Source organism: Moschus berezovskii, chromosome 25 (assembly GCF_049115385.1).
Source record: "Moschus berezovskii isolate FMDL1 chromosome 25, NW_MosBer_1.0, whole genome shotgun sequence".
In the NCBI taxonomy this organism is placed as follows: Eukaryota; Metazoa; Chordata; class Mammalia; order Artiodactyla; family Moschidae; genus Moschus; species Moschus berezovskii.
This window is the reverse complement of record NC_142484.1, coordinates 9,644,193-9,671,894: the sequence shown is the minus strand read 5'-3', so window position 1 is coordinate 9,671,894 and position 27,702 is coordinate 9,644,193. Positions and strand designations below refer to the sequence as shown.

Sequence of the window (27,702 nt, the reverse complement as noted above, 5' to 3'; positions counted from 1 at the left end):
AAAAAGCGTTTCCCCTCTAATCCCTGCCATGAAATTTTGATAACACTTATATATATAACTGTGTATTTGCTTATATACTGTGGCCCTTCAGAGGGCCAGAAAGCTTCTGTTTAATATCTATACTTTTCTGCCCTCTTCCTGCTCCGAAAGAACCAATTTTCACTCCTTTAGTGGCAGCGTTGTCCCCATGCATGTCCCAGCAAAACATAAGTGACAAAACAAATACCAAAAGAATTGCAATTTGAAAAATGTTATTATAGCGAGAATAAATTCATGTGTTCAATAATGTTAGATGCTTGTCCAAGTGGGTGATTGAAAGCTTGTAACCAAATGTGTAGAAAATGAAACAGATAAGTTATGGAAAATTCAGAAGGTCCAGAGCCGGCAAGGAGGTTGTGTGTGGGCATGGTATTGGGAGAATGTTTGTGGCGTGCCTGGGCCTTGAAGGGTAGACAAACAGAGCCAGGAAGGAAATTCAAGTTAGAGAAATAATTTGAGTGACACGATTGAAGCTGGAAAAGTGTATGCATATAGTTCATGAAAGATCGGTTGAAGGAAAATCATAGAATATAAAGTTGGGAAAGATTTCCTAGGGAAGGCCAAGTGAGAAGGGCTTGAAATGCAAAGCTAAATAATTTGAGTTATAGGTAGAATAATCTATAAATCAGGATTTAACCTGGTGGTCCCATGGTTAAGACTCTGCATCCACTGCATGGAGCATGGATTTGATTCCTGGTTGGGAAACTAAGATCCCACACACTACACAGGGCAAGGCCGAAAACAAAAAGGGGTAAGTTGAGACAGGACATTAATTAGATTGTCACAGTAATTTAGGCAACAGGTAAGTGGATTCAAGCATAATGAAAGGGAAATAGAGATGATGTATATTACATCAGAAGTCCTCAACTCACGCCTGCAGGAATATAAGTAATGCAGGTAAGTCATAGGATGCGGCTTACAGCATCTTGATGTGCTTGCCTTTGCTCCTGCTGATTGTGCCTGGCTAAAATATTGTCTGTGAAAAATCCGATCGGGAGAATCCAGAAATCCAAAATTGTTGATTAATTTGCTCCTTAAAAATGTTGGCATTTAACTTAAAAATTTTAAGCATTTTCTCTGAGCCAATCAGAATATGCCTGTATACCCAAGGTGGCCCATGACTGAGTTTGCAGCAACTTCTGTAGTAATATAGAATCCACTTTAGAAAGGGGGAATGTTAAAGATTGGATAGTCTTTTGGAAGCTGTAAACAGGTTGAGTAACTTAAACATCAAAAAAAAGAGAGCCAGTGTTATTGGCAGTTGGAGATCATGGTCATGACCTTCGCTTAACATTTCTTCTACCAACACTGTTTATCTGTTGGGCATCTGCTGGGTACAGGAGATACACCAAGGAACAAAGCAGACAGTCCCCTTATGCTCCCTTGGAGCTTATATTCTGGTAGAAAACACAGAGATAGACGAATAATAGGTCAAGTGTAGTTAAATGCTGTGGTGAAAATTTGACTTTGCTGGTGATACAATGGTTAAGACTGAGCTTTCACCACAGGGGGCACGGTTTTGATCCCTGGGCAATCCATGCAGGATGGCCACACACAAAATTAAATGAAATGTGTGTGTGTGCGTGTGTAAATATATTTGCTAAAGTGGTGCAAAAAGGCTGGACTGTTACATAATGGGAAATGAGAACAAGATGAGAGAGTTGGTGGAGGGTGCTGAATGTTAACATGTGTGACGTGCTTTCTGTGGTACCTTCCTGGCGCTGTGCTGAATGCTTTACGTATGTTGCCTAAATTCAAAAAGTAGTTTTTGTGGTTACCATCCTCATTTTACAAGTAAGAAAACTGAATTTTATATCAAATTACTTACTCAAGGACACATAACTAGTGTGGCAGAGCTGTTGTTCAAATCTACTCTCTAGTTTTGACCCTGTTAAGAAAAATTATCCAAACTTGGAAATAGGCAAAAGTTATTCCTTGGTGTCCTTTTGATAAAGGTGAAGCAGGCCTACCTAACTTGGGGATTACCTGGTTTTCCAGTCGGGTGTGTACCTTCGTTCGATGTTCTTTTTATTGTTGCTCTAGGTATTGTAATCTGATAAGATTACCTTCTAAGACATTGGCTGGTTTTGTATCTATGTATTAGAATACAAATTCATATCGTTCTTATCTGGACTTTTAGCTGATGATCCTCCTTTCCTCGAGTTCTCTTTTGAACCAGTTTTAAATTTTATTTATTCTCTTATTAATAGGTTGAATAAAATCTTTGATGTGTTTATATTGTTATGAGTCATATTTTCAGTTTTTAAGATTATACTTTAACAACCCCTGGGGTACATTGCCGTTTGTTGGCCCATTTATTTATTCATTTAGAAAATATTTGTTGAGAGTCAGGATTTAAACTCAAGAAGTCTGACTCCGGAAGCTTTAGACAGTGTGCCAGTGCGAGTCTAATACCGTGCCACCCTCTGGCTAACATCTTATCTTGCTCATTCCAGCAAATGTCTTTTACTTTAAAGATCTGTCTACACCTGCATCACTTGGGTGTCTGTTAGAAATACTGAATCTCAGATCTCTTCACAGACCAAATGGATTTGCATTTATTCAAGATCCCCAGGTGGTCTGTATGCACACTAAAGTTGAAGAAGCACTGGATTTATACAATACTGCTCACTTCTTTCTCAGGACACTTTTCTGTCATCCTACTTGATCTTTTAGTAGCACCTTTTTATCCTGTCGACCCATTTCCTTTTTTTTTAATTTGGTTTTTCTGTGCCATTACAGAAACACATGGTAACACCCTTTAACCTACCATGTCCAGTGACCCCATTTCCTGTTTCTTAAAACACTTTCCACAGTGCTTGGGACACTGCCCTCTTCTAGTGTTCCTCTTATGTTTTTGCTGTTAGTAACTTCTTCATGACCCTTTGAGGTATATCTTCTGTCCCAGTGTTCAAACATTAATGTTCCTCCAGTTACATGTTGTTCAGCCACTAAGTTGTGTCCACCCCTTTGGGACCCCATGGACTGCAGCATGCCAGGGTCCTCTGCCCTCCACTATTCTGGAGTTTGCTCAGATTCATGTCCGTTGAGTCAGTGATGCTAACCATCTTATCCTCTGTCATCACCTTCTCTTGCCTTCAATCTTTCTTAGCAGTGGGGTCTTTTCCAGTGAGTTGGCTCTTTGTATCACATGACCAAAGTATTGGAGCTTCAGCAACAGTCCTTCCAATGAATATTCAAGGTTGATTTCATTTAGGATTGACTGGTTTGATCTTGCAGTCCAAGGGACTCGAAGAGTCTTCTCCAGCATCACAATTCGAAAGTGTCAATTTTTCGGTGCTTAGCTTTCTTTATGGTCCAACTCTCATATCCTTCCATGACTACTGGAAAAACCATAGCTTTGACTATATGGACCTCTGTTGACTTCTTAATATGCTTTTTTAATATGCTGTCTAGGCTTGTCATAGCTTTCCTTCCAAGGAGCAAGCATCTTTTAATTTCATGGCTGCAGTCAACCTCTGCAGTGATTTTGGAGCCCAAGAAAATAAAATCTGTCACTCCTTCCACTTTTCCCCCTTCTACTTGCCATGAAGTGATGGAACCAGATGCCATAATCTTAGTGTTTTGAATGTTATGTTTTAAGCCAGCTTTTTCACTCTCTTTCGCCCTCATCAAGAGGCTGTGTGTTAGGCCTAGCTTTTTACTTAGGCTGCTTGGGCCACTTTATCCATTTCCATGATTTTAATGGCCGCCATTATCAGGGAAGCCTGGCAGGCTGCAGTCCATGGGGTCACAAAGAGTGGGACTCGACTTAGTAACTGAACAACAACAGTGCCTATAGCTCCAACCCAGGATCTTTTTCATGAGCTTCAGAGCTATGCATCCAATTACCTTCTGGATGAACAGGATTTCTTGGATGGTTCACAGAGTCTTTTGGTGAATCTGTGAACCCACTCCTCCTATTTTACTCAACTGTCCAAGCTACCCCACTGCCACTACCCTAATTCAGGTCAGTGACCTCGAGGTTTTTGCAACAGATGTAACCTGGCTCCCTGGCCCTGGTTTGCTGTCTCTAATCCATTCTTCAACTTGAAGCTGGAGTGATCTTTCTAAATAAGAAATTTGGTCCAGTCTCATGCCTCAGCATGATTCTTCAGTACCGCTCCACAGTCTTTAGGTTACTGTCCAGATCATCGACATAGCCACTGAGACCCCTTCATCACTTTCCTCACCACCACTCCCTCCCCAAGACAAATCCACTCTGCCTGCCCACCGTAAACTTCCAAAGTTTGGGCATCAGGTCTGTGTAAGTTATAAACTGTTTCCCTGTGACCTAGCAGAGTTCAGGACACAAAGTAGGACTCAATATATGTTAATTTATCTCTGTACATTTTCAGTTGATCTTTACCCAGTCATCAGATGAGCTGCTGAGAGAGGTCTGGTGATTTTTCTGAGAGAGCAACCCTGCCCCCACCTGGCAGCAAGAGGCACTGCTTCACTAAATGGAATTCAGTTCAGTTCAGCCGCTCAGTCGTGTCCAACTCTGACCCCATGGACTGCAGCACGCCAGGCTTTCCTGTCCATTACTAACTCCCAGAGCTTGTTCAAACTCATGTTCATGGAGTCGGTGATGCCATCCAACCATCTCAACCTCTGTCGTCCCCTTCTCCTCCTGCCTTCAATCTTTCCCAGCATCAGGGTCTTTTCCAGTGAGTCAGTTCTTTGCATCAGGTGACCAAAGTATTGGAGTTTCAGCTTCAGCATCACTGCTTCCAATGAATATTCAGGACTGATTTCCTTCAGGATGGACTGGTTTGATCTCCTTGCAGTCCAAGGGACTCTTAAGAGTCTTCTCCAACACCACAGTTCAAAAGCATCAATTCTTCAGTGCTCAGCTTTCTTTATAGTTCAACTCTCACATCCATACATGACTATTGGAAAAACCATAGCTTTGACGAGATAGACCTTTGTTGGGAAAGTAATGTTTCTGCTTTTTAATATGTTGCCTCGGTTGGTCATAGATTTATAGAACTTTGTCAGCAGAGTAATGTCTCTGCTTTTTAATATGCCATCTACGTTTGTCATAGCTTTTCTTCCAAGGAGCAAGTGTCTTTTAATTTCATGGCTGCACTCACTGTCAACAGTGATTTTGGAGCCCCCCGAAATAAAATCTGTCACTGTTTTCATTGTTTACCCATCCATTTACCATGAAGTGATGGGACCAGATGTCATGATCTTATTTTTTTGAATGTTGAGTTTTAAGCCAGCTTTTTCACTCTCTTCTTTCACCTTCATATTCCACTGGTTTCTGGCACAAGGAGATAAAATAGGAGCTTGTTTTGTCAGCTCTGTGCATCACCTTGACAGTGCAGTACTTGTAGGAGTAGTGTGTCCCTTTGGGAAAATGTAGTTGTTAAACAAGATTTGTTAGCTATAACTTTGGTGGAATTATCTCTCCCTTAGGAAAAAATAAGCATTATAAATTATGGCTTCATTAGTAAAGAATTTGGTTTTGGACTTGTAAGAGGTACTATAAACCATATGAAGGAATCTAGAACTAGGCTAACAAGCGCATCTGTTAATTCAACAACTAGTAGTTATGTAACGGCAGAATAGAGCAGAGGTCACCAAACTTTTTGATTGTTTCTTTCTTATAAGTTAAGAGAAAAACTACTTTCGCTGCTGATGGCTTGGGTTCAGTCTCTGGTTGGCGAACTAGGATACCAAAAGCCGTGTGGCACAGGGAAAAAAAAACAAAACCCCAAGCAAAAAAGCTGATACACCCTACGATATAAAGACTTTTAGGGTAAATTATATTTTAGGTCCATTATCAATTATTTGAAAAGGTAGAAAAATTTTCAAAGGATGAGATATAAATAGAAGTTTACACATTTTTTCCCCCATTTTATTTATTAGGCTGAGCCAGGTTAGTGGTAGCACATGGGCTCTTTTTAGTTATGGCATGTAGGATTTAGTTCGCTGACCACAGAGAAATCAAACCCAGACCTTCTGCACTGGAAAGTACAGAGTCTTAGCCACTGTACCACCAGGGAAGTCCCTACATGTTTTCTTTATAAGTCACTGTGTTGGCTAAGAGAATGCCTGGGTTTGAATCCTGGCATGCTTTCTGTTGAAGGCCAAGTCATTTGGTGGTTTCTTTCTTTCGTGGTAGATTTTTTTTTGGTAGGCACTATTGTGTTATGCAGAAATCTTTGGCTTTGTACACTCTCCCATATGTCCATCACCATTCTGTATCCCAGCCCTCACACCCTTTGATCTTCTAGTCCTTTTCCTTCCAGTCCTCTCATCAGCTGGCCAGACCATTGGCCACTGACCTAGAGTGTGTATATAGTCTCACCTTGGGCCATTTCTCCTTCTGTACAAGGTGGATCGTCAGGTGGATAGCTGGCAGATTTTCTATCTCCACTGTCTTTCAAGGCGTCTTCTGAATGTGGCCGTCATCATTTTCAGTTGGCACTCGTAAGTTGACCCATCCATAAATCATGCTTGAGCTTTTACTTCCTCCTTTAGCAGGTTATACAGGACATTCCTGATGACTGCGAGTTATTTTGCACGAGGGGTGGGGATGCTTTTACAAACACGGGGATATCGATAGGTCTGGGCTACCAACTTATGCAGTTTGTCTGTATCGCCTGGTTCTGCTTAGTCTTGATTCTGGAGGTACCATTTCCATTTTTTGAAAGATTGCTGCTGGTCTGGTCTGACTTTTTGACTTCATAGGTCAAACTTATAATGGCAGCATGGCTGATATAACTCATAATGGGGCCGTTCTTGGTTACTTAGTGTTTCATAATGAAGTATTTAAATAATATGCCAAGAGCTGTTTCTCAAAAGGCATGTATTTCTCTGTTGTGAAAAGCTTGGCCTTGTTCTAGAATTTCAGCCACCTGCTTTGCCCATTGGGGCCTGCCATAGGCTCCATAGTGCGTATTTTTCCAACCCCATAGGTCTCTTGAATGTTATGGTTCAAGTGGCAGGGCTTCAGGCATTGTAACTTGGACCTGCAATGCACTTTTGTATTCTTGAGTCGCACACAAAGTTGGCAACTTACCATGTCACCTGGTGTATAGATTGGGAGTTTTAGTTCTATGAGTGGCTGTGATAAGCATCACCGTCCACGTATCCTGGCTGTCTTTAATGGTGGCTCTAATCTCTGTCCCTCTCTGCTTACTCCCTGCTGCTGCTGCTGCTAAGTCGCTTCAGTTGTGTCTGACTCTGGGCGACCCCATAGACGGCAGCCCACCAGGCTCCGCCATCCCTGGGATTCTCCAGGCAAGAACACTGGAGTGGGTTGCCATTTCCTTCTCCAATGCATGAAAGTGAAAAGTGAAAGTGAAGTTGCTCAGTCATATCCGACTTCGCGACCCCATGGACTGCAGCCTATCAGGCTCCTCCGCCCATGGGATTTTCCAGGCAAGAGTACTGGAGTGGGGTGCCATTACCTTCGGACCGTTACTCCCTAGGATATGGTAATTTATTTTTACTTACTATCATGGCTGAAGAGCGGGGGAGTTTCAGAGATTTTTACTCTGCCTTTCCCACTGTGATAGCCTTTCTCTTGTAGGCCAAGGTCCCAATGTAGAGGTTACTCCTGAGTAGATCAGTTTCACTAAACACTTGAGGACTGCAGAAATTACCTCTTCTAATGGGAATAATGATGATGCTTTGGGCCTCAAGGCATCCGTGTCAGTTCAGGTCCTGTGTCTAAAATCCTCAAAATGTTTGCATATTCTCCTTTTCCAAATGTATAGTTCTTTTAGTAGATGATGAGTTCCTTTTTGGGAAGAACTGGGAGAATCATAGTTTCATGCTCCTTGCCCTAGGGACTTGGTTACCTCTTCAGTAACTGAGTTTGGGATGTGAAAGTCGGCTCAGACCCAGGAACTAAGACAGAGATTTTGACTATTTCTTGTGGTGACCGTCCTTAGCCTTGTGCTCCTTTCTTCTTTCTCCCTTCAGGTTGGAGATATTCAGCAGCAGCCTCATTGGCTTCCCCCTAGGATACCACTGTTTATTGTATCTACAGTTGTCTCTGACAGGTTCCAGGCCTATGGGTAACCCTCCAATCTTGCCACCCTTATGATAATTACAGCTTTCTGACTTCTGGCAGTTAAGCAGTGCCTTTGTAATTCCTCTCCTATATTTCTTGATGGGCCTTCCCTGATAACTCAGTTGGTAAAGAATCCACCTGCAATGCAGAAGACTCCAATTCAATTCCTGGGTCAGGAAGATCCTCTGGAGAAGGGATAGGCTACTCATTCCAGTATTCTTGGGCTTCTCTTATGGCTCAGTTGGTAAAGAATCCGCCTGCAATGTGGGAGACATGGGTTCGATCACTGGGTTGGGAAGATCCCCTGGCGAAGGGAAAGGCTGCCCACTCCAGTATTCTGGCCTGGAGAATTCCATGGACTATACAGTCCATGGGGTTGCAAAGAGTCGGAAACTGAGTGACTTTCACTTCACTATCACTTGGTGGGGGTGAGCGGGAAGTAAGGCTGTCAGCTCCGTGACTTCCTCTCCCGGGCTGTAGAGGAGAACTGCCACTGAACTTCCAGGTGATGCTGGTGCCCCTGTCAGTCGTGCCTTCCTGATGGCCTTGGTGAATGTCGTGTCCTCTGGGCCCTTTCTGGGAACACAATTCTCTGATGGGTCTCCTAGCCTCACATAGCCATTCCAGCATGTCGGCTTTCTTCAGCCTCTTTATTGCTTCCTCTGTCATCTATTAGGGCCACTCAAGCATATCTGTTTCACTCAGCATAGGCCATTGCTTTCTCAGAGCTTCTATAAGCCACCGAAACAGTGATTTTTGCCCCACCCACTGGAATCCTTGCCAGGGGTTAAGTCCTGCATCCCAGGACATTTCCCTGAAGTCCTTGGATTCTTGTCTGGTGATCATATCCCTGGTCCCCAAGTGCTTACTGGGATTGATAAGAGTTGAGTAACCCCCCACGTTGAGTCTTTATTTATTTACTTAGGCTGCGTCACGTCTTGGTTGCATCACAGAATCGTCATGCGGGACTTTTCGTGGCAGCACAGGGATTCTCTCGTTGTGGTGCGTGGGCTTAGTTGCTGGACCACCAGGGAAGTCCCCATATTGAGCCTTTGGTCTGGAAAAGACAAAGTAGGAATCTCTGAAACTGTTCTGTCCCCACTCCATTGACTTCCTTACCTCCCATTCTCTGTAATCCATCGCACTCGGGGTTCTGTTCTGGATCCACTTGTCTCACTCTGCCTTGAACAATTTATCTGTTACCATGACTTCATTTGCTATATATCCTGTTGTTGTTGAATCACTCAGTCGTGTCTGACTCTTTGAGACCCCGTGGACTGCAGCACGCCAGGCTTTCCCATCCTTCAGTATCTCCCGGAGTTTGCTCAGATTCAAGTCCATTGAGTCAGTGATGCTATCTAACTATCTCATCCTCTGTCACCCCCTTCTCCTCCTGCCCTCGATCTTTCTCAGCATGTCACTATAACTCAGTGTTTACTTGCCCTATGTTATAAAGCTCCTGAAGAGGTTGTTAGAAGAAATAGTTTAGAGCTGTAAACCAGCTTCCTCCAACAGGAATCTTTCTGAGGATTTCTGAGGCAGCAGCTCCTGGAATAGCTCTGCCCTCTCCTGGCAGCAAGAGGCACTGCATCTATTAGTCCGGGAGTAGGAATATGCAAACGCACAGTGCCCTGCAATGAGCTTGGAGTAGGATGTTGACCTGTAGGGCAGATTCAATCTGGGAACAGAATTTCCTTATTTCCTGAACCCCGGGGAGGAATATGCCAATTGGAAGCTCTCCCAAGAAGGATTAGACTGGGTTTTGGAAGAGCCAAATTTGTGAAATTTTAAAAGGAACATCTTTAAGATTGTGTTTGTGACCTTGAATGGAAGTTTGGGAAGCAAAGCCTGATGAGAATCTTTTTTTTTTCTTTTCAATTGAAGTATAGTTGATTTATAGTGTTGTGTTAGTTTTAAGTATATAGCACAGTGATTCAACTACAACCACACATACATGTATATAAATATGTATATTCTTTCCAGATTCTTTTCCCTTGCTGCTGTTAAGGCACTTCAGTCGTGTCCAACTCTGTGCGACCCCATAGACGGCAGCCCACCAGGCTCCCCCGCCCTTGGGATTCTCCAGGCAAGAACACTGGAGTGGGTTGCCATTTCCTTCTCCAATGCATGAAAGTGAAAAGTGAAAGTGAAGTCGCTCAGTCGTGTCTCTTAGCGACCCCATAGACGGCAGCCGGCAGCCTACCAGGTTCCTCCGTCCATGGGATTTTCCAGGCAAGAGTACTGGAGTGGAATGCCATTGCCTTCTCCTCTTTTCCCTCATAGGTTTTTATAAAATATTGAGTATAGTTGCTATACATTGGTCCTTGTTGGTTAGGGAATCTTAATTATAGGTTGTTTCTTTGGGTCTTGGCCAAAGATCATTATCTGTTCATATCATTTAACGTGTCAGGAATCCTCTCCCTGAGGTTGCTTTTATTGAGTGGAGTTTTGGAACAGGGAGATGAACTCGAGGCTTGCTCCATCCGTTCCCTGTATCCACCAGACACCGTGGTCCCTCCATGAGTGGTGCGGTTCTTCCTTTGGAGTCAGTTCAGTTCAGTTCCGTTCAGTCACGCAGTCGTGTCTGACTCTGAGGACCTCATCAAAAAGGAGCCCGTTGGCGCTCTTGTATCATGTAGGTTTTGGAAAAAATTTTAAGGTGAATCTACTATTTCTCCCTTTTTTTTAACATTATATTTTTGATACACTTTGCCTGTCTTTTTTTGCCCTAGCTTTTTAAAATTCAGTTTTTTATATACTCTAGACATGTTCTACAAATTACTTTGTCCCCTCGTGATAAACCCTTTGACAGGTTTCTAAGTTTTTACTATTGTAACCAATGCTGCAGTGAAATCCCTTATATGTTGCTTTCTGCAAGTTTATGAGAGTTTCTCTGGGTTATGAATCCAGGAGTGACATTGATAGGTAATACCTAATGGCAACCCACTCCAGTGTTCTTGCCTGGAGAATCCCAGGGACGGGGGACCCTGGTGGGCTTCTGTCTATGGGGTCACACAGAGTCAGACACGACTGAAGCAGCAGCAGCAAGAGTATTTTCAGTTCTACAGACTTTTGTACTTTGCACACCTAGAGTGACTATACCAGTTAATTTTGCCACTTAGGCAGTTTCGTGTCCTTGTCATCACTTGGCTCAATCAGTTGTCTTGCCAATCTGATAGACATAAGATTGTATTTTTTTGTCATTGTAATTTGCATTTTATTGATTACTAATAGGTAACCTGTCAGGAGTTCACTGGCATTTTTTTGTGTCTCCAGTTTTGTGAACTTACTGTTCCTAGTCTGTAAATTGTTTTCCCTGCTGAATTGTTGCCGCTTTCCTTACTGGTTTTCAGTGAAACTTTCTAGGTTTTATCCAGCACTCTGTTGTCTTGTTAGTTTCAGATACTGTGTCTTCTCCCTTTTGTGGCTTGTCTTTCCAGTTTGTTATGGTCTCTTGTGATGCACAGATTTTTCTCGTAGAATTTATTAGTTCTTTTCTTAATGGTTTGTGCTTTTTTGTCTTGTTAAAGAGCTCCTTCCTTACCTTGAAAATCAGAAAGATACTCTCATTTTTTTCTAAAAATTTAAAATATTTACTTTTCATATTTAGGTCTTTTAACCACTTGGAATATATTATTGTGTTTACTTTTAAGTAGTCACCTAATTTTATTTTTTTCAGTGCCATTTGGTGAATAGCTGTTCTTTCCTCTAGTGGTCGTGATATTATCTTTGCATATATTAAGGTTTCAAATATGCATGAGTTTCTTTCAGGTGTCATATTGTGTTCTGTTGGTCCATTTGTCCATCCCTTTGGCTATTTCATGTTATGATTATTACTTTAGCATGCTACTGTTATTACTTAGGAATATAACATGCTTGATATATGGTAGGATCTGTCTTCAAAAGTATTACTTAAAAAATATCTTTACTGTTTTTGGCCCTTTTCTCTTATATGTGTGTTAAAGAATCATAAAGTTCCCAAGAACGGATATTAAGATTTGTATTGGAATTGCAGTGGATTGATAGACCGTCTGGGGACGTTGATGAAAAAAATTAATCAGTAGTCAATCTAAGAAAGAACTGGAAAATTTTCTTTGAGCCAACTGGAGGATTATAACCCAGGAGACGATCTTTCTGAAAGCTCTGAGGACCGTTCCCCTGGTAGAGGTCAAAGCAGAGTTATAGAAATTTTCGAGACAAAGGGTCATATATCAAAGTAACATAGTCTAGCAAGGGGAATTTTGAGTTATTGTGACCCCTTACAGAATTGAGAAAGGAATGTTATTTTCTAAGGAGTTACCTTCCTGGTGCCAAGAGGAAGTTGCTTTTGTTTGTTTTTGCAAGTAGGCATTGCTGTGTCTTCTAAGGGGATCTGGTTAATGCAGATGCACAGTGCACACTAAAGGGGAGAGGGCAGTGGCTAAAACGCCTGGGGAAAATTGAACTTTTTTTATCCTGCCTTAAAATTTTGTTTCATCAGAGAGCGTTAATTTCTTTATGACATCAAATCTTTCTGTTTACAAATATGAGACCTTTTGGTCTTTACACTTGCTATTCCCTCACCTAGAAAACTTTCTTTTAGAAAGCTCTTTTACCTTTAGATAGCTTGTTCCTTTACCTCTTTGTGTCTTTGCTCAAATATCACCTCATCAGAGATGCCTTCCCTGAATCAGGTAATCTTCTCATAGTACACTTCCTTTTCACAGCATTTGTAATCATTTGACATGTTATGTGTGTTTGAGTATTCTTTAATTTTCTTTCTTTCACTTAGTGAAATTAAACTTCATGAAAGCAGGGTCTCTTTCCTTGCTACCACCCAGCTCATAGAAAAGTGCCTGGCATATACTGCTGCTGCTGCTGCTAAGTCACTTCAGTCGTGTCCGACTCTGTGCGACCCCACAGACGGAAGCCCACCAGGGTCCCCCGTCCCTGGGATTCTCCAGGCAAGAACACTGGAGTGGGTTGCCATTTCTAGGTTCTCATTATTTTTTGTTTGAATGTGTTTCTGTAGGATATTATCTTTTCCTTCATAAAGAAGTCATCTATTCACTGTTAGATTTAATCTTAGGTCTCTTAGTTTTCATTGCTAGTGTATACGGCAACTTAAACAAAAGAGACATTTTTTGAAGATGGAAATGGCAACCCACTTCAGTATTTTTGCTTGGGAAATCCCATGGACAGAGTAGCCTGGCAGGCTACACAGTCCATGGGGTCACAAAAAAGTCAGACATGACTGAGCGACTTTTACCTTACACAGGCGTGATCATTGGCTATTGGTGATTAATCAGGCTTCAGCTCCTCTATCCTCTCTGGAGAGTGAGGGGTGAGGCTGACAGTTCCACTCTATTCTAGAGATTCCAAAGATTTTAGAAGCTCTGTGCCAGGAAAGAGGACTGAAGACCAAATATGTGTTTGGTCCACACAGCATGTGGGATCTTAATTCCCTGATCAGGGAGGGATTGAACCTGTGCCCCCTGCCCTCCTGCGGTGGAAGCTTGGAGTCTTAACCAGTGGACCGCCAGAGAAGTCCCAAATGTGTATTTCAGTATCACAGCCTGGTATTGCAGTACCTCTGGGAACATGTCATTGGGGACTTAACAGTGGTTAAGAAACTGAAAATCAGGCTGTGGTAATCAGGTGACTGTAGCTGTTAATTCTTTAGTTCCTATCCTAGGAGTATGTGTTTCTTCAAGGAAAAAGTTTATTTCCTTTCTCAGATTGGTTACATTCTAGCTAGCATTTCATTAGTGCAACAGTTTCTATTTTAATTAGAGGGTTTCCCTTCTTAGTGATGTGTTTTACTTTTTTTAGTTTGTTTTTAATTTCTCTGTAGTTCAAATTATTTTACAGAGTGTTGTTGAAATTAACCAATTTAGTTGCAATGTAAGGAGCTGGTTTAAATTCAGGTTTCTATTATTTCATACTTGTCCCTAAATGTCTACTTCTCAACATTATATACCCCCTTTTCACTTTATTAAATATAAAATTTAGTTAGGCACCTGTTTCCCTCTATGGAGCCCTAAGATTTTTCCTGTAATGGACCCAAAAATGAGCATAGGTAGGAGCAGGGGCAGATGTGGGCAGAACTATTCAAATACTGAGTTACTTGCTTTGAGGGAATGAAGGAAGAGTATGTTCGGGAAGTGAATATTGAAATCAAAGATCCCAACGCCTCATTATGTGTCTTTAGGATTGTATTGCTGGAAAGCTCTGGTAACATTTAGCCATGTTGAATGTCTGTGAAAATCAAAAGTGCTTGAGAGTTTGGTTTATTTATTAATACATTTATTAATATTGCTTATGTAAATATATTTGTATAAATACATTTATAAGACATTTGAAATACTGAATGCAGGATCAAGAACTGGCTTATTTTAAGTCTGGATGGAGACTTGGAACCATTTCCAATTTGTTTAGAGAGTTTTATGATAGCATGCAGCAGAAGCTTGTGTGTGTGTGTGTTTTTCCCTAAGTGGAGATATTGTACCTATATTAATCAGGCTACAGAGTTTATACTAGCATCTAACTGGACAGGGAGGATAGGAAGATATAAAAGCTAAGAAATTGCCCATGTGCTTCTGGCCTAGAAAACTGGAAGAATAGCTGTGTCACTCACTGAACTGTGATACTGAGCAGGGGGATTGAGGAGGAAAGGCTCTAGGGGGTTGTGGGAATCACAGGATCAGATTAATTTTGGATAATTAGAAATACAGAATTAACTAAAGATTAGTGGGTCATAATATTTGACAAAGATTTTGGGGGTCAGTTAGTTGATTTAAGAGTAAATGGATTTCTTGAGGGACTGAGTCAGGTACAACATTTTACTTACTATTCCCAGTTTAATATGAAGGCTACAACTCGGGAACAGATAAATGGAAGAAGTCTAGGTGCAAGGAGTGGGGGTGTGGGTGCCATGCTGCCAGCATCTTGATGCGTTCACCAACTCGGAAACTGTAGGTGTGATCATCATTAGATATTGTTATGTAGGTACGGTTGATTAAATCTTTGCCATTGATATTAATCCAGTCTCTAGCCCCTCTCCCCTTCCTAGAGGTTGGGGAGTGGGACTGAAAGTTTCATCACTCCAGTCATGCCTTTCTGGTAACCAGCCCCGATCCTGAAGGTATCTAGGAGCCCATCAAGAGTGGCCTCATTAGAACAAAAGGCATTCCTATCACCCAGGGGATTCTAAGGGAGTTAGGAGCTCCGTGTCAGTAACTGGGGACAGACCAGTACATATATGTATGTATGTATGTTTGGCTGCACTGGGTCTTCATTGCTTTGCTTGGGCTTTCTTTAGTTGCTGTGAGCAGGCTCAGTAGTTGCTTACGGGCTTAGTAGTTGTGGCACACAGGGTCAGTTGCCCCAAGGCATGTGGAATCCTTCTGGCCCAGGGATCAAACCCATGACCCCTGCATTGGCAGGTGGATTCCTATCCACTGTACCACCAGGGTAGTGCTATGGATGTATTTTCATTGCATTATAGTTATCCATCTGGAAAAAATATGAGATTAGTTCACTACCTTATGCCATAAGTGAACATCAATTAAAGATGAACTGAGGATTGAAATGTCAAAGATAAAGCCTTTTTTTTCTGTAGAAAGTATAGATGTATATCTTTCAGGGCTTGAAGTAAGGACAGATTTTAAAAATAGGACACCAGCCACCCCAAAAAAAGTGGAGCATACAAGAAAAAAACATATATATATATATATATATATATATATATAATTATTTATTTGGCCATGCCATGTGGCTTGTGGGATCTTAGTTTCTGACCAGGGATTGAACTCACTCCCTCAGCAGTGAAAGCAAGGAGTCCTGACCACTGAACTGCCAGGGAATTCCAAGACATATTTTTGATGGGTAACTTTTGTTCCTCAAAGGTTGCCTGAGTGCCCATATCTTGACTTCTAATACTATTCTCCAATAAAAGGGACTGTGGCTCCTTGGAGAAATGCTATTTCTAGGGCTGGGGCCCTAGAGAATATACAAGATGAACCTGAAACATCTTATAGTGCTAGAAAGTAAAATGCTCAAAAAAAAAGAAAAGAAAAGGGGAAGGGGCATGTATTAAAAGGACACAGTGGCCAAGGTGAGAGAGCTCACAGTGGCAAAAGCTGGAATAAGTGGAGCAAGAAAGCAGTACGGTGTTAGATTCTAACCCAAAGTATAAAATAAGTATCCAAGAATCCATACTGATATAAATAAATGAATAGATAAATAAGTATATGAGAAGAGAGAAATCTTCTGTACAGAAAAATCCCAAATAATTTATGAAGGTACGCCTCCCTCTGGGAGGCCGAATGTAACTTCATACCTCTTGCGTGTGGCTGCACTTCATGACTTCCTTTCAAAGAATGTGATGATAGATAGTTTTGAAGAGCACAGGAGATGGGGAAACTGACAGTAGCCGCCCGTATTGTGTGACCAGGACTGCAGAAGGAGCTGATGTTGGAGTACTTCAATGTTCATTTAAGGAATCATTTCATCTCTTATTACCAGTTAGCCTTTTGATGAGATCAGTATTCTCTCTCTGATCAGTTGAATATCTGATGTCATCTATCCAAGAGTAATAACTTCTCTTTCTCGTCCATAAATTGATCTGCTGAATCTCTGGTGTTTCTCTTTTAGTATTTGGTTGCATCAGAGAGAACGACTTGCTTCAGTGTTGTTCAGTTTATTTGGTTATGAGACACTGTGCAGATGGTGCATTCATTTCTCTTCTGCCACGAGAAGGCTTTGGTTGTTTTTCCGTTACTCTCTGGCTTTTATCCCCACTCACATTCCTCACCCTTTAGTGAAGACAACTCTGACAGTTCTCTTCACCAGCCAGTGTCCCACCTGCAGGATTTGTAATAACAGATAATATTCCAGCACCGCTTCTACAGCTGCCAAGTGGGCCCCTTTGGTTGGGCTCACGTTCCTTCTCTGCTTTCATCTCGGCGACACTTTGACTTCCAAGTGCTCAGTTCCTTAACTTTAGCCATCATCCAGTTTTCAAATGGCTAAATTCCTCAAGGTTGATGGGTAGTTTAGAGACAGAGCCTGGATGCTTTTTTTCTGGGTCTTTGGAATTATATCTTCAGCTTTGGCAGTGTTGCAGAGTCTGTTGGACAGTCTCCTGAGTGTCTGACTATCTTCCTATCTTTGCTCTGTTTTTGGAAATCTTTTTTTTTAACACGCTGAGGTGGGGGGGAAGCTTCCATCTTTGGCTAAGATCAAGTAATCCTCGCCTGTTGGGAAACACGGGACATGAATTTTTGCAATAGGGGATTAGAAAGGAACTTTCTCTATGGACTTGGCCCTCTGAACTTCAGGGCCCCAACCGCCCCGCCGCGCCACCCCCCTCCCCCATTTGCTTGAATGAGTGTAAAGTCCTAAAGACTTTAATGACATCATTAATCTGTCCTTATTGGCTCTGGACTCTCGAACTACTTTTTTCCTTGCTTCTCTTGAAGGCTAAATTCTTGAACAAATTATATACTTTGAATTCTGTAGTAAATATTAAGTTCTGTATTTGGTGAAATACACTAGGATCCGAGGATCTCTAGCCCCTTCAGCCCTCTTTCTCTGCTGTCTTGCTCTGTTGCTTTTTTGTCCTCCCCTTCAACCAGATTTATTACTTTGTTTTATTTGGTTGAACAGTTACAAGTCTTGGTTTCTTTTCCTCCATAAGCAGTTTCCTCTTGATGCCACACAATGTTGTTTAAATTCCTTTTCACCTTATCCCTTTATCTTCACATACTCCTTTTTTTCCTGCATTTTTTTAATTAAGAAATTTAAAATATAATTTTAAATGTTACTTTCCATTTACAGTTATTACCAAATATTGGCTATATTCCCCATGTTATATACATCCTTGAGCCTATTTTATATCCAGTAGTTTGTACCTCCTGGTCTCTCACCCCTATAGAGTACCTGCCCACACACACACTGGTAACCACTAGTTTGTTCTCTGTATCCGAGTCTGCTTCTTTTTTGTTATATCTGCTAGTTTGTTGTATTTTTTTAGACTCCACATATAAGTGATATCATACAGCATTTGCCTTTCTCTGTCTGACTTATTTCACTTAGCATAATGCCCTCAAAGTCCATCTATGTTGCTGCAAATGGCAGAAGTTCCTTCTTGTGGCTAAGTGGTATTCCATATAGATACTGTATCTTCTTTTATCCGTTGGTCTGTTGAAGGACACCTTCCATGTCTTTACAGTTATAAGTGCTGCTGTGAACACTGAGGTGCACTTTTCTTTTCAAATACATGCTGCTTTTGTTGAGTTGCTTCTAAGAAGGGAAATACTGCGTTCTAATTATAATAGATCCACTATTTACTGCACACTTACAAAGTGGCTGCGTCTGAGCAGGCAGGTTCATCAACAAGTAGCACAAGGCTCTGCCACTTGTCTTGAAGTGCCGACACTCAGACAAGGAAGAGTAATAAATAGGATGTGAACTGTAGAAGAGATAGGTGCACAGCGGATGGAAAGTAATTCTTCCAGGGGATTTGAGAGAAGCTATCATTTGAGCTAGGTCTGGAATGAATTGGAGATTATAAAGCAGAAAAGGAAGGTCAAAACACATAGGGGATGACGTGCACAAAGATGCAGAGGCCTGACATAGCTGGTTATGTGGCAGGACTAACAGGTGTTTGAAGGCTGATGTTGCTGGAGGGTGGTCCCTGTGTCGGGTGTGGTGGGTGATAAACTTGGGGAGGCAAGTTGTTAGCTTCTGTACCGAATGCTGGGGGAATTGGTTTCATCTTCCTGGAGCTGTTGGGGACTGTGAGTCAGATACTGTGTGTATGTATGAGAGTGTTACGTTGAAACATCTCAAAGAGAGTGTCTGACCCCACAGTTCTTGACTTTGAGCTTTCATGATGGCGACAGTCTGTTCAGTCTGGTTGGCACTTTTTGGCATATGGCCAGGGCCCCTTGGCCTTGCTGTCATCATTGAGCACAGGTCTGAAGTCCAGCCTCTACCTGCTTGCTCGGGGCGGGGGATGGGGATGAGTCTGGTATGAAGAGGGGAGAGGAATGACGGGGAAGGGCAGAGGGCGAGTCTTTTCATGGCCTTGGCTCTCCTTTGGTACCTCTTCTATTTCTTCAGATCTTGGTTTCTGTTTTCTTCCAAATAACACAGCTGTCTTGGCTTCCAGCCCAGGTGGGAGAGGGAGAAAGAAGTTAACTTCCTTCAGGTCCTCTCTGAAAATAACCCCGCTGGCGCTGCTTAGGAACAAGAAGTTCCTGGGAGTGTTGACACCTCATGGTGTTGACATCTGGCTGAACCTTGTCTCACTCTCAATCCAGGGTCCTCTGTGGGGAGAAGTTGGGTGGTCTTCAAGGTCTTTGCAATAGTTGGGCCACCTGATGCGAAGATCTGACTCACTGGAAAACTCTGATGCTGGGAAAGATTGAAGGCAGGCGGAGAAGGGGAGACAGAGGATGAGATGGTTGGGTGGCATCACTGACTCAATGGACATGAGTTTGAGCTAAAGGTAGTGAAGGATAGGGGAGCCTGGCGTGCTGCAGTCCATGGGGTCTTAAAGAGTCAGATGACTGAGTGACTGAACAACACCACTCAAGTCCAAGGTGCCCTGGCCATATGCCAACAAGGCCTCGGCAGTACCAGCTGCCTCCAAGGCCTAGCACAGCGAAGGGACAGGGAGGTAAGGGAACTCTGGCACCTGGAGTGGGCGGCACTGGACTAATCTGCAGGAGGCCCTGCAAAGTGGGGAGCAGTCTGGCCGTGGCACCTTCTTATCTGTAGTGAGAAGATGGATGCCTCCAACAGAGAGGCCCAGCCTCCGCTGCATGTTGTCAGTCCCGAGATTATCCATCAGTCTCTTCTGGATGTTGGATTCCTAGCTGCCCGACATCCTGGCGCCAGAAATTGGGGGCGGGGTAGGGTAAAATGGGGACTGTCAGCAATTCTTCTGTCCAAACAGATTCATCATAAAATATCATGAAGAACACTAGATTAGGGTTAATTCACTAAAGTTAATCAAGCACACTATTGTATGGGCACTCAGTAAATATTTGCTGCATGATGAATTAATTGAACTACACTCAAGATATCTTGAAAGAGTGGGAGTAAGCCCTGTGGTAAAGCGGGGGTCCAGTGCCAAGACCCAGAGGCCTGAGAAGAAGACAAGGCCCGGTGGGGGAAGGGGCTGAGTTGAGTTTCGTTGACTCTGAGTTCAAGTGGCCTGGGCAAATGGAAGATGGTGTCGCGGGAAGTCACAAACCTTCCGAGTGGGCGAAGAAACCCCGCAGTTCTGGATATCCCCTTTAGCCCGCTTAGGCGGCGGCGGGAGGGACCAGCGGGGACCGGGGGCAGGACAGATTACAGACTCCGCCCATCTAAAGGTGGCTCCTTGCTCAGCCTTCTGAATGTCCGAACGTTAGGGCTAGGCGGTTCCAGATGAGGAAATAGACCAGGGGAATTGAACCACGCAGCCATCGGAGTTGAGTTACTCCCTCGGCCGCCGCCCATCCTTTCAGTCCCTGAAAGAGCAACCCAGGAGGTTCCACTTTAAGGGACAAGCGGGGGCGGGCCGGGGCGGGGCTCCCCTACTCAGGCCCAGAGGCCGCGCCCGCCGCGCCGCAGACTTGGTCGGGGAACCTAAGCGGAGCCAGGGAAGCCTGGGAGTCTGTTCTGGGGCCAGGAGATCCGGGCAGGTGTCCAGCCCCTAGCTGACCGCCGACTGCGTCGTGTCTCCGTTTCTGCAGGCACCATGAGCCAGGACACCGAGGTGGACATGAAGGAAGTGGAACTGAACGAGCTGGAACCCGAGAAGCAGCCGATGAACGCGGCGTCTGGGGCGGCGATGGCCGTGGTCGTGGCGGGCGGCACCGAGAAGAATGGTCTGGTGAAGATCAAGGTGGCCGACGACGAAGCGGACGCGGCGGCCGAGGCCAAGTTCACGGGCCTGTCTAAAGAGGAGCTGCTGAAGGTGGCGGGCAGCCCTGCCTGGGTACGCACCCGCTGGGCGCTGCTGCTGCTCTTCTGGCTCGGCTGGCTGGGTATGCTGGCCGGCGCCGTGGTCATCATCGTGCAGGCCCCACGCTGCCGCGAGCTGCCAGAGCAGAGATGGTGGCACAAGGGCGCCCTCTACCGCATTGGAGACCTTCGGGCCTTCCTGGGCCACGATGCTGGCAACCTGGCGGGTGAGTCCAGGCGCCTCCATCTCCCTCCCTGCGCGACCCCACCTCCCACCCCATGGGCCCTTGGTTTAAATGGTCGCCAACTTAAACTCTTTTCCTAGATTGACTCAGACGGTTCTCTACCCTACTCCGTACTAGCGACCGCTCCCCGAGACGTAGCCCCTCCTTGCTTTCTTTGAAGGAAGCTGCCCCCCGCTTGCTCTTTCCTGAGGGTGGCTGACTCAGCATGCTCCCCTCCCGCTCCCGGCGCCCGTAGCCTGTCACAGCGTGTTTCTGAAGCAACTTGCTAGCCGCCTTACATCAGCATCTCAGTCTGGTGATCCAGCCTCATAGGGGCGATCAGGGGCCTAGGCGAGGCCTCACTGCAACTTTGCTTTTCTATTTCAGGCCTAAAGGAGCGGCTCGATTACTTAAGCACCCTGAAAGTGAAGGGTTTTGTGTTGGGCCCAATTCATAAGAACCAGGAGGATGACCTCACAGAGACCAACTTGGAACAGATCGACCCCAGTTTTGGCTCCAAGGAAGATTTTGAGAGTCTCCTGCACTCGGCCAAGAAGAAGAGTGGGTGTCCTAGAACCGGCAAAGTGGCAGCTAGAGAGGACTTGGGCTTCTGGCCAGGGGAAAGGCCGGAGAGGAGTTTTCTCTGGTTTCTTGCTGACTGGCTCACAGTTTTCCTAGGGCAGGTCCAGGGGAGGTTTGTTAGGCTTCAACTTAAAGTGGATTTGTCAGGTGGTTCAGAGACTTCGTATGCTTGGATGTACAGTTATCTAGCTTCTGGGCTTCAGTGCCCTTATTTGCAGAATGTAGGCTTTTGCTAAATCAGTGGTTTTAAAACTTAAGAGTAGGTCCTTTGGAGGAAAAAAAATTCAAGTAAAATCTTGTCTTACTTTAAGTTCACTTTGGGAATGAGGGGGCCAGGGCTATTCATAGCTTAGCCTTCTCTGTTACACTACTCCCTCCCGACACCTCCCCCTCAGCCCCCATACTTGCTCATATCATTGTTTCACCAGGGTTCAAATCTAAGCTTTTGTACCAATACATAGGGAGTATTCTACCCTCTTGTATTTGTTGATTTCTTCCTTTTCCCTTCTCTCGAAGTCTTTCTATCAACCACCTCTTCCTCCTTTGTTCTAGGCATCCGGGTCATCCTGGACCTCACTCCCAACTACAAGGGCCAGAACCCTTGGTTTCAGTCCATTCACGCTGACACTGTGGCCACCAAAATGAAGGTGAGTGTGTTGGTGCTGATGGCATGTGGGAGCCGGATGCTGGGGATGTTTGGCCCTTTCCTAGTGAGTTCTATAAATGTAGCCTTTCACCACGCGAGGGGCCGCTGGCTCCTTGTAGCCCAGCAGGCACTCTCTTCCCATGGGTAGAAGGATAGGCAAGCAGAGCATCCCTCTTGTTGTTTATTCCTTTTCTGACCACTTGTTTCCCTGACTCTGAGGGTGACAGTGCCAGGATGGAATTTTTCAGATGTGAATTTTCTTCCTTTTGGCAGAGGAAGCCCTTTCTTTGTGGGAATCCTGTCCTGTCTGGTTTCCCATTTCTTATTTGATGTGTTTTGGAAGGCAGCCCAGTCTGAAATTGTAAGCATTGGGGTCTTCCTATGTGTCTGGGAGTATGCCGAGTATTTTTATATACTTTCTTTAATCCTCTGTAACCAAACAAGGTTCCTACCCATATCCCAAGTCTGTAAGTGAGGAAGCTAAGGTTCAGAGGGGCTTTAATGTGCCCTGGGATTGAAGGTCCCAACTAATCTTAAATCTCAAATCTGCCTTCTCTGAAGGAATAAGGCTCAAACTCTTTACCCTGTAGACTGGGAGTGGGGGTTGAAAGTCATCCCAGCTCCTAATGCCTGGGTTCTAGGGCACTGACCAGTTCAGAAGGGATAGAACAAAAATGGAGGCAGACTCTGACCCTCTGCTAGCAGCCAGGATTCTGAGGTAGAATTCTGTACTCCTAGGATTTCACTTGACCTTTGGGGTCATTTGGTTCATTCCTTGCCACTTGCTAGAAGACCCTTTAAAAGTTACTGAGAAAAGAACGTTTTTAGATGTTAAGGCGTGAAGTGTGGTAGCCTCAGATGAAGATGGAGACCAGAAGAGAGAACACAGGGAGCAGAGAGAGAACCCAGAGAGAGGGCAGGGGGAGTAGGGGCCTGTGTCACGTGGTGCACGAATGCCAGGGCTTCAAGCCTGGGCCTATTCTGCAGAGCTGGCTTCTCTTTTCAAATCGCTGGGTAAACTGCCCTGGGGCTGTGCTTTGAATTTCAGGCTTTTATCCTGAGTCTTGCTCTGAATGGCTCTTTTATTTAGACCCTCCCCAGGCTCCAAGAAACTGGGAGAGGAGTAAGTATACTCATCTTGGGATCTTGGTTAGCATTTTAGGTCCCTTCACTGTTGCTCCCTGATTGTGGCCTTGGGCATGCCTCCTTGCTTCTCTGACATTGTTTCCTTATCTGTAAAATGAGTGTATCAACATTCTACATATGCTAAGTGTTGAAGAAAGTTAATATTTAGCGTATAGGCCTTTTCTGTAGGTGTTAAAGGTAAAGCTTTGCGATTTACCATGGGGAGGAGTAGAGAAGAGCACTGTATCACTAAGGATTAGTGGTGGGGTGGAATGAAGGGGAACTGAAGGCTAAAGCTTTATAGTAGAGGCAAGAAAGCGAGACTGTTCAAGGCAAGTGCCTCTCCTGAGGTCATGGGGAAGTATAGGGTAGGCAAGATTTAGTGTGGGCTGGAGTCTTCTGAGCCTTTGTGTCAGCAGTGATAGCTTTCCTCTGTACGTCTGCCTTCCTCCCGATAGGAGGCTCTGAAGTTTTGGCTGCAGACCGGTGTGGACGGGTTTCAGGTCCGGGACGTGCAGAATCTGACAGTGAGTACCCTTTCCAAGTGAGAACAGAAGCCTTGCCAGGACCCGATAGCCTTCCCTTCCTCACAACTCTGTTCTTTTCCTTTTAGGATCCGTCTTCATTCTTAGCTGAGTGGCAGAACATCACTAAGAACTTCAGTGAGGATCGGTGGGTGCCAGACCCCAGCTTCCCCAATTCAGCTCCACTCTGGGAACCCCCTAGTGGAGCAGGAGCCCCAGGAAAGGGGGGGAGTTCCTAGCCCAGAGAATCTTCTTCGCCTCCATTCTCCTTTCTTGTCCAGTACTAACCTCGACTCCCACTCTGTTCTGTGCAGGCTCTTGATTGCAGGCACAGACTCCTCCGACCTTCAGCAGATCCTGAGCCTGCTCGAACCCACCAAGGACCTGTTGTTAACTAGCTCTTACCTGTCACACTCCAACTTAACTGGGAATCATACAAATGTCCGGGTCACCCGGTATCTGGACGCCTTTGGCAGCCGCTGGTGCAGCTGGAGTGTGAGTACCACAGTGGTGGGAGAGCGGGCAGGAGGCCTTTTGGAAGAAAGGGTACTGGAGGCGGAGGCAGAAGTGGGCTCTGGGGCTCAGAGTGTGTCCGTTCCTTCAGGTGTCTCAGGCAGGGCTGCTGACTTCCTTTGTGTCGCCCCAACTCCTCCGACTGTACCAGCTGCTGCTCTTCACCCTGCCGGGGACCCCAGTGTTCAACTATGGAGACGAGATTGGCCTGGAGGGAGCTAGCCCTCCTGGACAGGTAACGCTTGCTGCCTGCCCAGCACAATGGGAGAGGTTGTGTTCATCCATCACAGTGGTTCTGTGGCTGGCGGCGGACAGACCATGAACCTTGGGAAGGAAAGCTTGTTTGCTAGTCAGCCCCCTGGTCAGTCACTGTGTGGCCTTGGCAAGTTATTTTCTCTCTCTGACTCTGAATCATGTTTTCTGCGATAATTGCATTCCTTATAGAGTAGTATGGAGAAGGAAATGGCAACCTACTCCAGGATTCTTAACTGGAGAATCTCATGGACAGAGGAGCCTGGTGGGCTATAGTTCATGGGGTCACAAAGAGCGACACGACTGAGCGACTAACACACGCAGAGAGTAGTTATGACTGAAACAAGACATATTTAAAATGCAGTGCCTGCTCCCTGGTGGAGTTCAGTACGGTAGCCGTTACTTAGTAATTTGTTCATTCACTGGACAGTGGCTACTCTTGGTTAGGCTCTGTGCTGTCCAGGAACTCAGAGCTTTGTAGGGGACCAGATACACACAGTGAGAGCCGAGGTGGGATAAGACCATGAAGGTGCCCACTTGGCTTTAGCCACAAGGTTGGAGGTTGACATTGAGCTGATATTTATAAAACCTGTGTATGCGTGTGCTAAGTTGCTTCAGTCGTGTCTGACTCTACAACCCTGTGTACTGTAGCTCGCCAGCCTCCTCTGTCCATAGCGATTCTCCAGGCAAGAATACTGGAGTGGGTTGCCGTGCCCTCCTCCAGGGGATCTTCCCAACCCAGGAATCGAACCTGCATCTCTTATGTCTCCTGCATTGTCAGGCGGGTTCTTTACCACTAGTGCCACCTGGGAAGCCCATTTATAAAACCCTTTAGTCACTTAATCCACAAAACTGATGGAGTAATTCCTATGTGCTATGCATGAAGGATACAGCAGTATACAAAGGAGCTGGTGGTGCTGAAATCAGATGGTAAGCACCTGTAATAAGGATGCCAGATGCTGACATGTGCTTGGCAAAAGAAAGCAGAGCACAGGGCTTTGAGAGTAGGGGATGCAGTTGATTTTATATCACGTGGCCTCAGAAAACCTGAGGGAGGTCCCTGAGCAGGGATCAGAGCGCAGTGAGGGACTAGCCTGTGGCTGTCTGGGAGAAGCGCTCTCCAGGTGGAGGGGACAGAGTGCGAAGCCCTGAGGTAGAGGAGGTTATAAATCTGGAAATGAGGGGAGGAGTTGGAGAGCAGTTAGGTTTTTTTCCAAAGTCCTCTTTTGCCTGGTTTTCAGCCTGAGAAGGCCCCGGTCATGCTGTGGGATGAATCCAGCTTTCCCAACGCCTCAGCATCTATAAACATCAGCATGACTGTGAAGGTAAGTGTTTTCCATAGGCAGGGCCTGATTGGCAAGGGGTGGGGGCCGGCAGCTGGTAGGACTTCGCGCCCGGGGGAGCCCTTTGTCCCTGTCTGAAGTATCTTTATCACTTTATCACTGTTTGCAGGGCCAGAGTGAGGACCCTGACTCCCTCCTCTCCCTGTTCCGCTGGCTGAGTGATCAGCGGGGTAAGGAGCGCTCCTTGCTGCACGGAGACTTCTACAATCTCTCCTCGGGGCCCAACCTCTTCTCCTACATCCGCCAGTGGGACCAGAACGAGCGTTTCCTCGTAGTGCTCAACTTTGGGGATGTGGGCCAACAGGCCAGGCTGGGGACCTCCAGCCTGCCCACCGGCACCAGCCTGCCAGCCAGGGTGAATCTGCTGCTCAGCACCCAGCCAGGCCGTGAGAAGGGCACCTCTCTTGAGCTGGAGCACCTGAACCTACAACCTCATGAGGGGCTGCTGTTCCACTTCCCCTACGTGGCCTGACCTGGGCCCACTACCCTTCCCCTCCCCTCCCCAGGCTCTTGGGTTCTGATTTCTCTCTCTTCTTTTTTTTTTAACTGTTACAGATAAACCCCCAAATAGGGTGTTTTCTGGTTTCAAATAAAAGTCACTCCTGCCTGGTGAGGCCATGTCTTCTTTCCACCTGCTGTCAATGGCAGGAATTTCTCTCTTCTTCCCCTTTCCCCTGCTGGACCCCCTCACAGTGATCAGGACCAGAGCGGAAGGGGCCTGCTGAAGTCAGAACAGCCAGGAGGTGTCAGGCCGGACTAGCACCCTACCTCCTCCCCGAGCCTGGACAGGGTGCTCTCTCCTGGAGGTCTCGGCTCTTGCTGACTTTCTTTTTTTTTTTTAACATCCTTCAACAGTGGTCTCCAGCCAAGCATGGTCACTTTTCCTGTTTTGCAGACTTGGCCTTTCTGGGAGAAAAGGTGGGTGTGGGGTGGCCTGTTTTCTAAAAGTACTGCAGGTTCTTCATTAGACAAGGATTTATTGTGCACTCAACATGTGCCAGGAACTGTTTTAGGTCCTGGGGTTACAGGAGGAAACAGTGCAAAGATCCCTGTCTGCTCAGGGCTTGTCCTCTAGTGAGGAGACGGAGAAGAAATAAGATGCATTAAGTTTAGAGTTTGGTGGACGTGGTGATGGTTTTCAAAGAGGAAAAAGTAGAGCAGACAAAAAGGTATGTGGGCATGGAAGGAGTTTGGGGTGGGGGCTAGAAGAGGCCTCACCAGGGAGGTGACATTGAATCACCGGGAGGGAATTTACTTACAGATGTCTGGGAAGGAGAATTCCAGTGCCCGGGGTGGAATGAGAGATGAGGAGGGGGCAGGTGGAGAGGACCAGTGGTGAAGTCTGGTTGGCAAGGGGTGGGCAGATGATGAAGGTCATAGTAAGGCATGTAGTCGGGGGTGGGGGAGCAAGGAGTTGGCAAACTGCACCACCGGAAGGTGCGGTCCCCATAAGACTGCCCTCGTTTCAGACGTCAGCTGTGAG

At 45.2% G+C, this 27,702-nt stretch overlaps 1 protein-coding gene across 1 annotated transcript in view; it reads left to right on the top strand.

Moving 5' to 3' along the window:
- SLC3A2 (solute carrier family 3 member 2) overlaps window positions 1-26,830 on the top strand; it is a 28,097-nt gene extending 1,267 nt beyond the window's left edge. Inside the window, exons 2-10 of the mRNA XM_055415693.2 lie at window positions 20,800-21,237; window positions 21,622-21,795; window positions 22,369-22,463; window positions 24,046-24,114; window positions 24,201-24,259; window positions 24,426-24,606; window positions 24,716-24,859; window positions 26,118-26,201; window positions 26,329-26,830. Coding sequence (XP_055271668.2) covers window positions 20,800-21,237; window positions 21,622-21,795; window positions 22,369-22,463; window positions 24,046-24,114; window positions 24,201-24,259; window positions 24,426-24,606; window positions 24,716-24,859; window positions 26,118-26,201; window positions 26,329-26,691 — 1,607 coding nt within the window. The 3' untranslated portion in view covers window positions 26,692-26,830. The remainder of the gene's footprint in view (window positions 1-20,799; window positions 21,238-21,621; window positions 21,796-22,368; window positions 22,464-24,045; window positions 24,115-24,200; window positions 24,260-24,425; window positions 24,607-24,715; window positions 24,860-26,117; window positions 26,202-26,328) is intronic.
- Window positions 26,831-27,702: the final 872 nt, after the last annotated feature.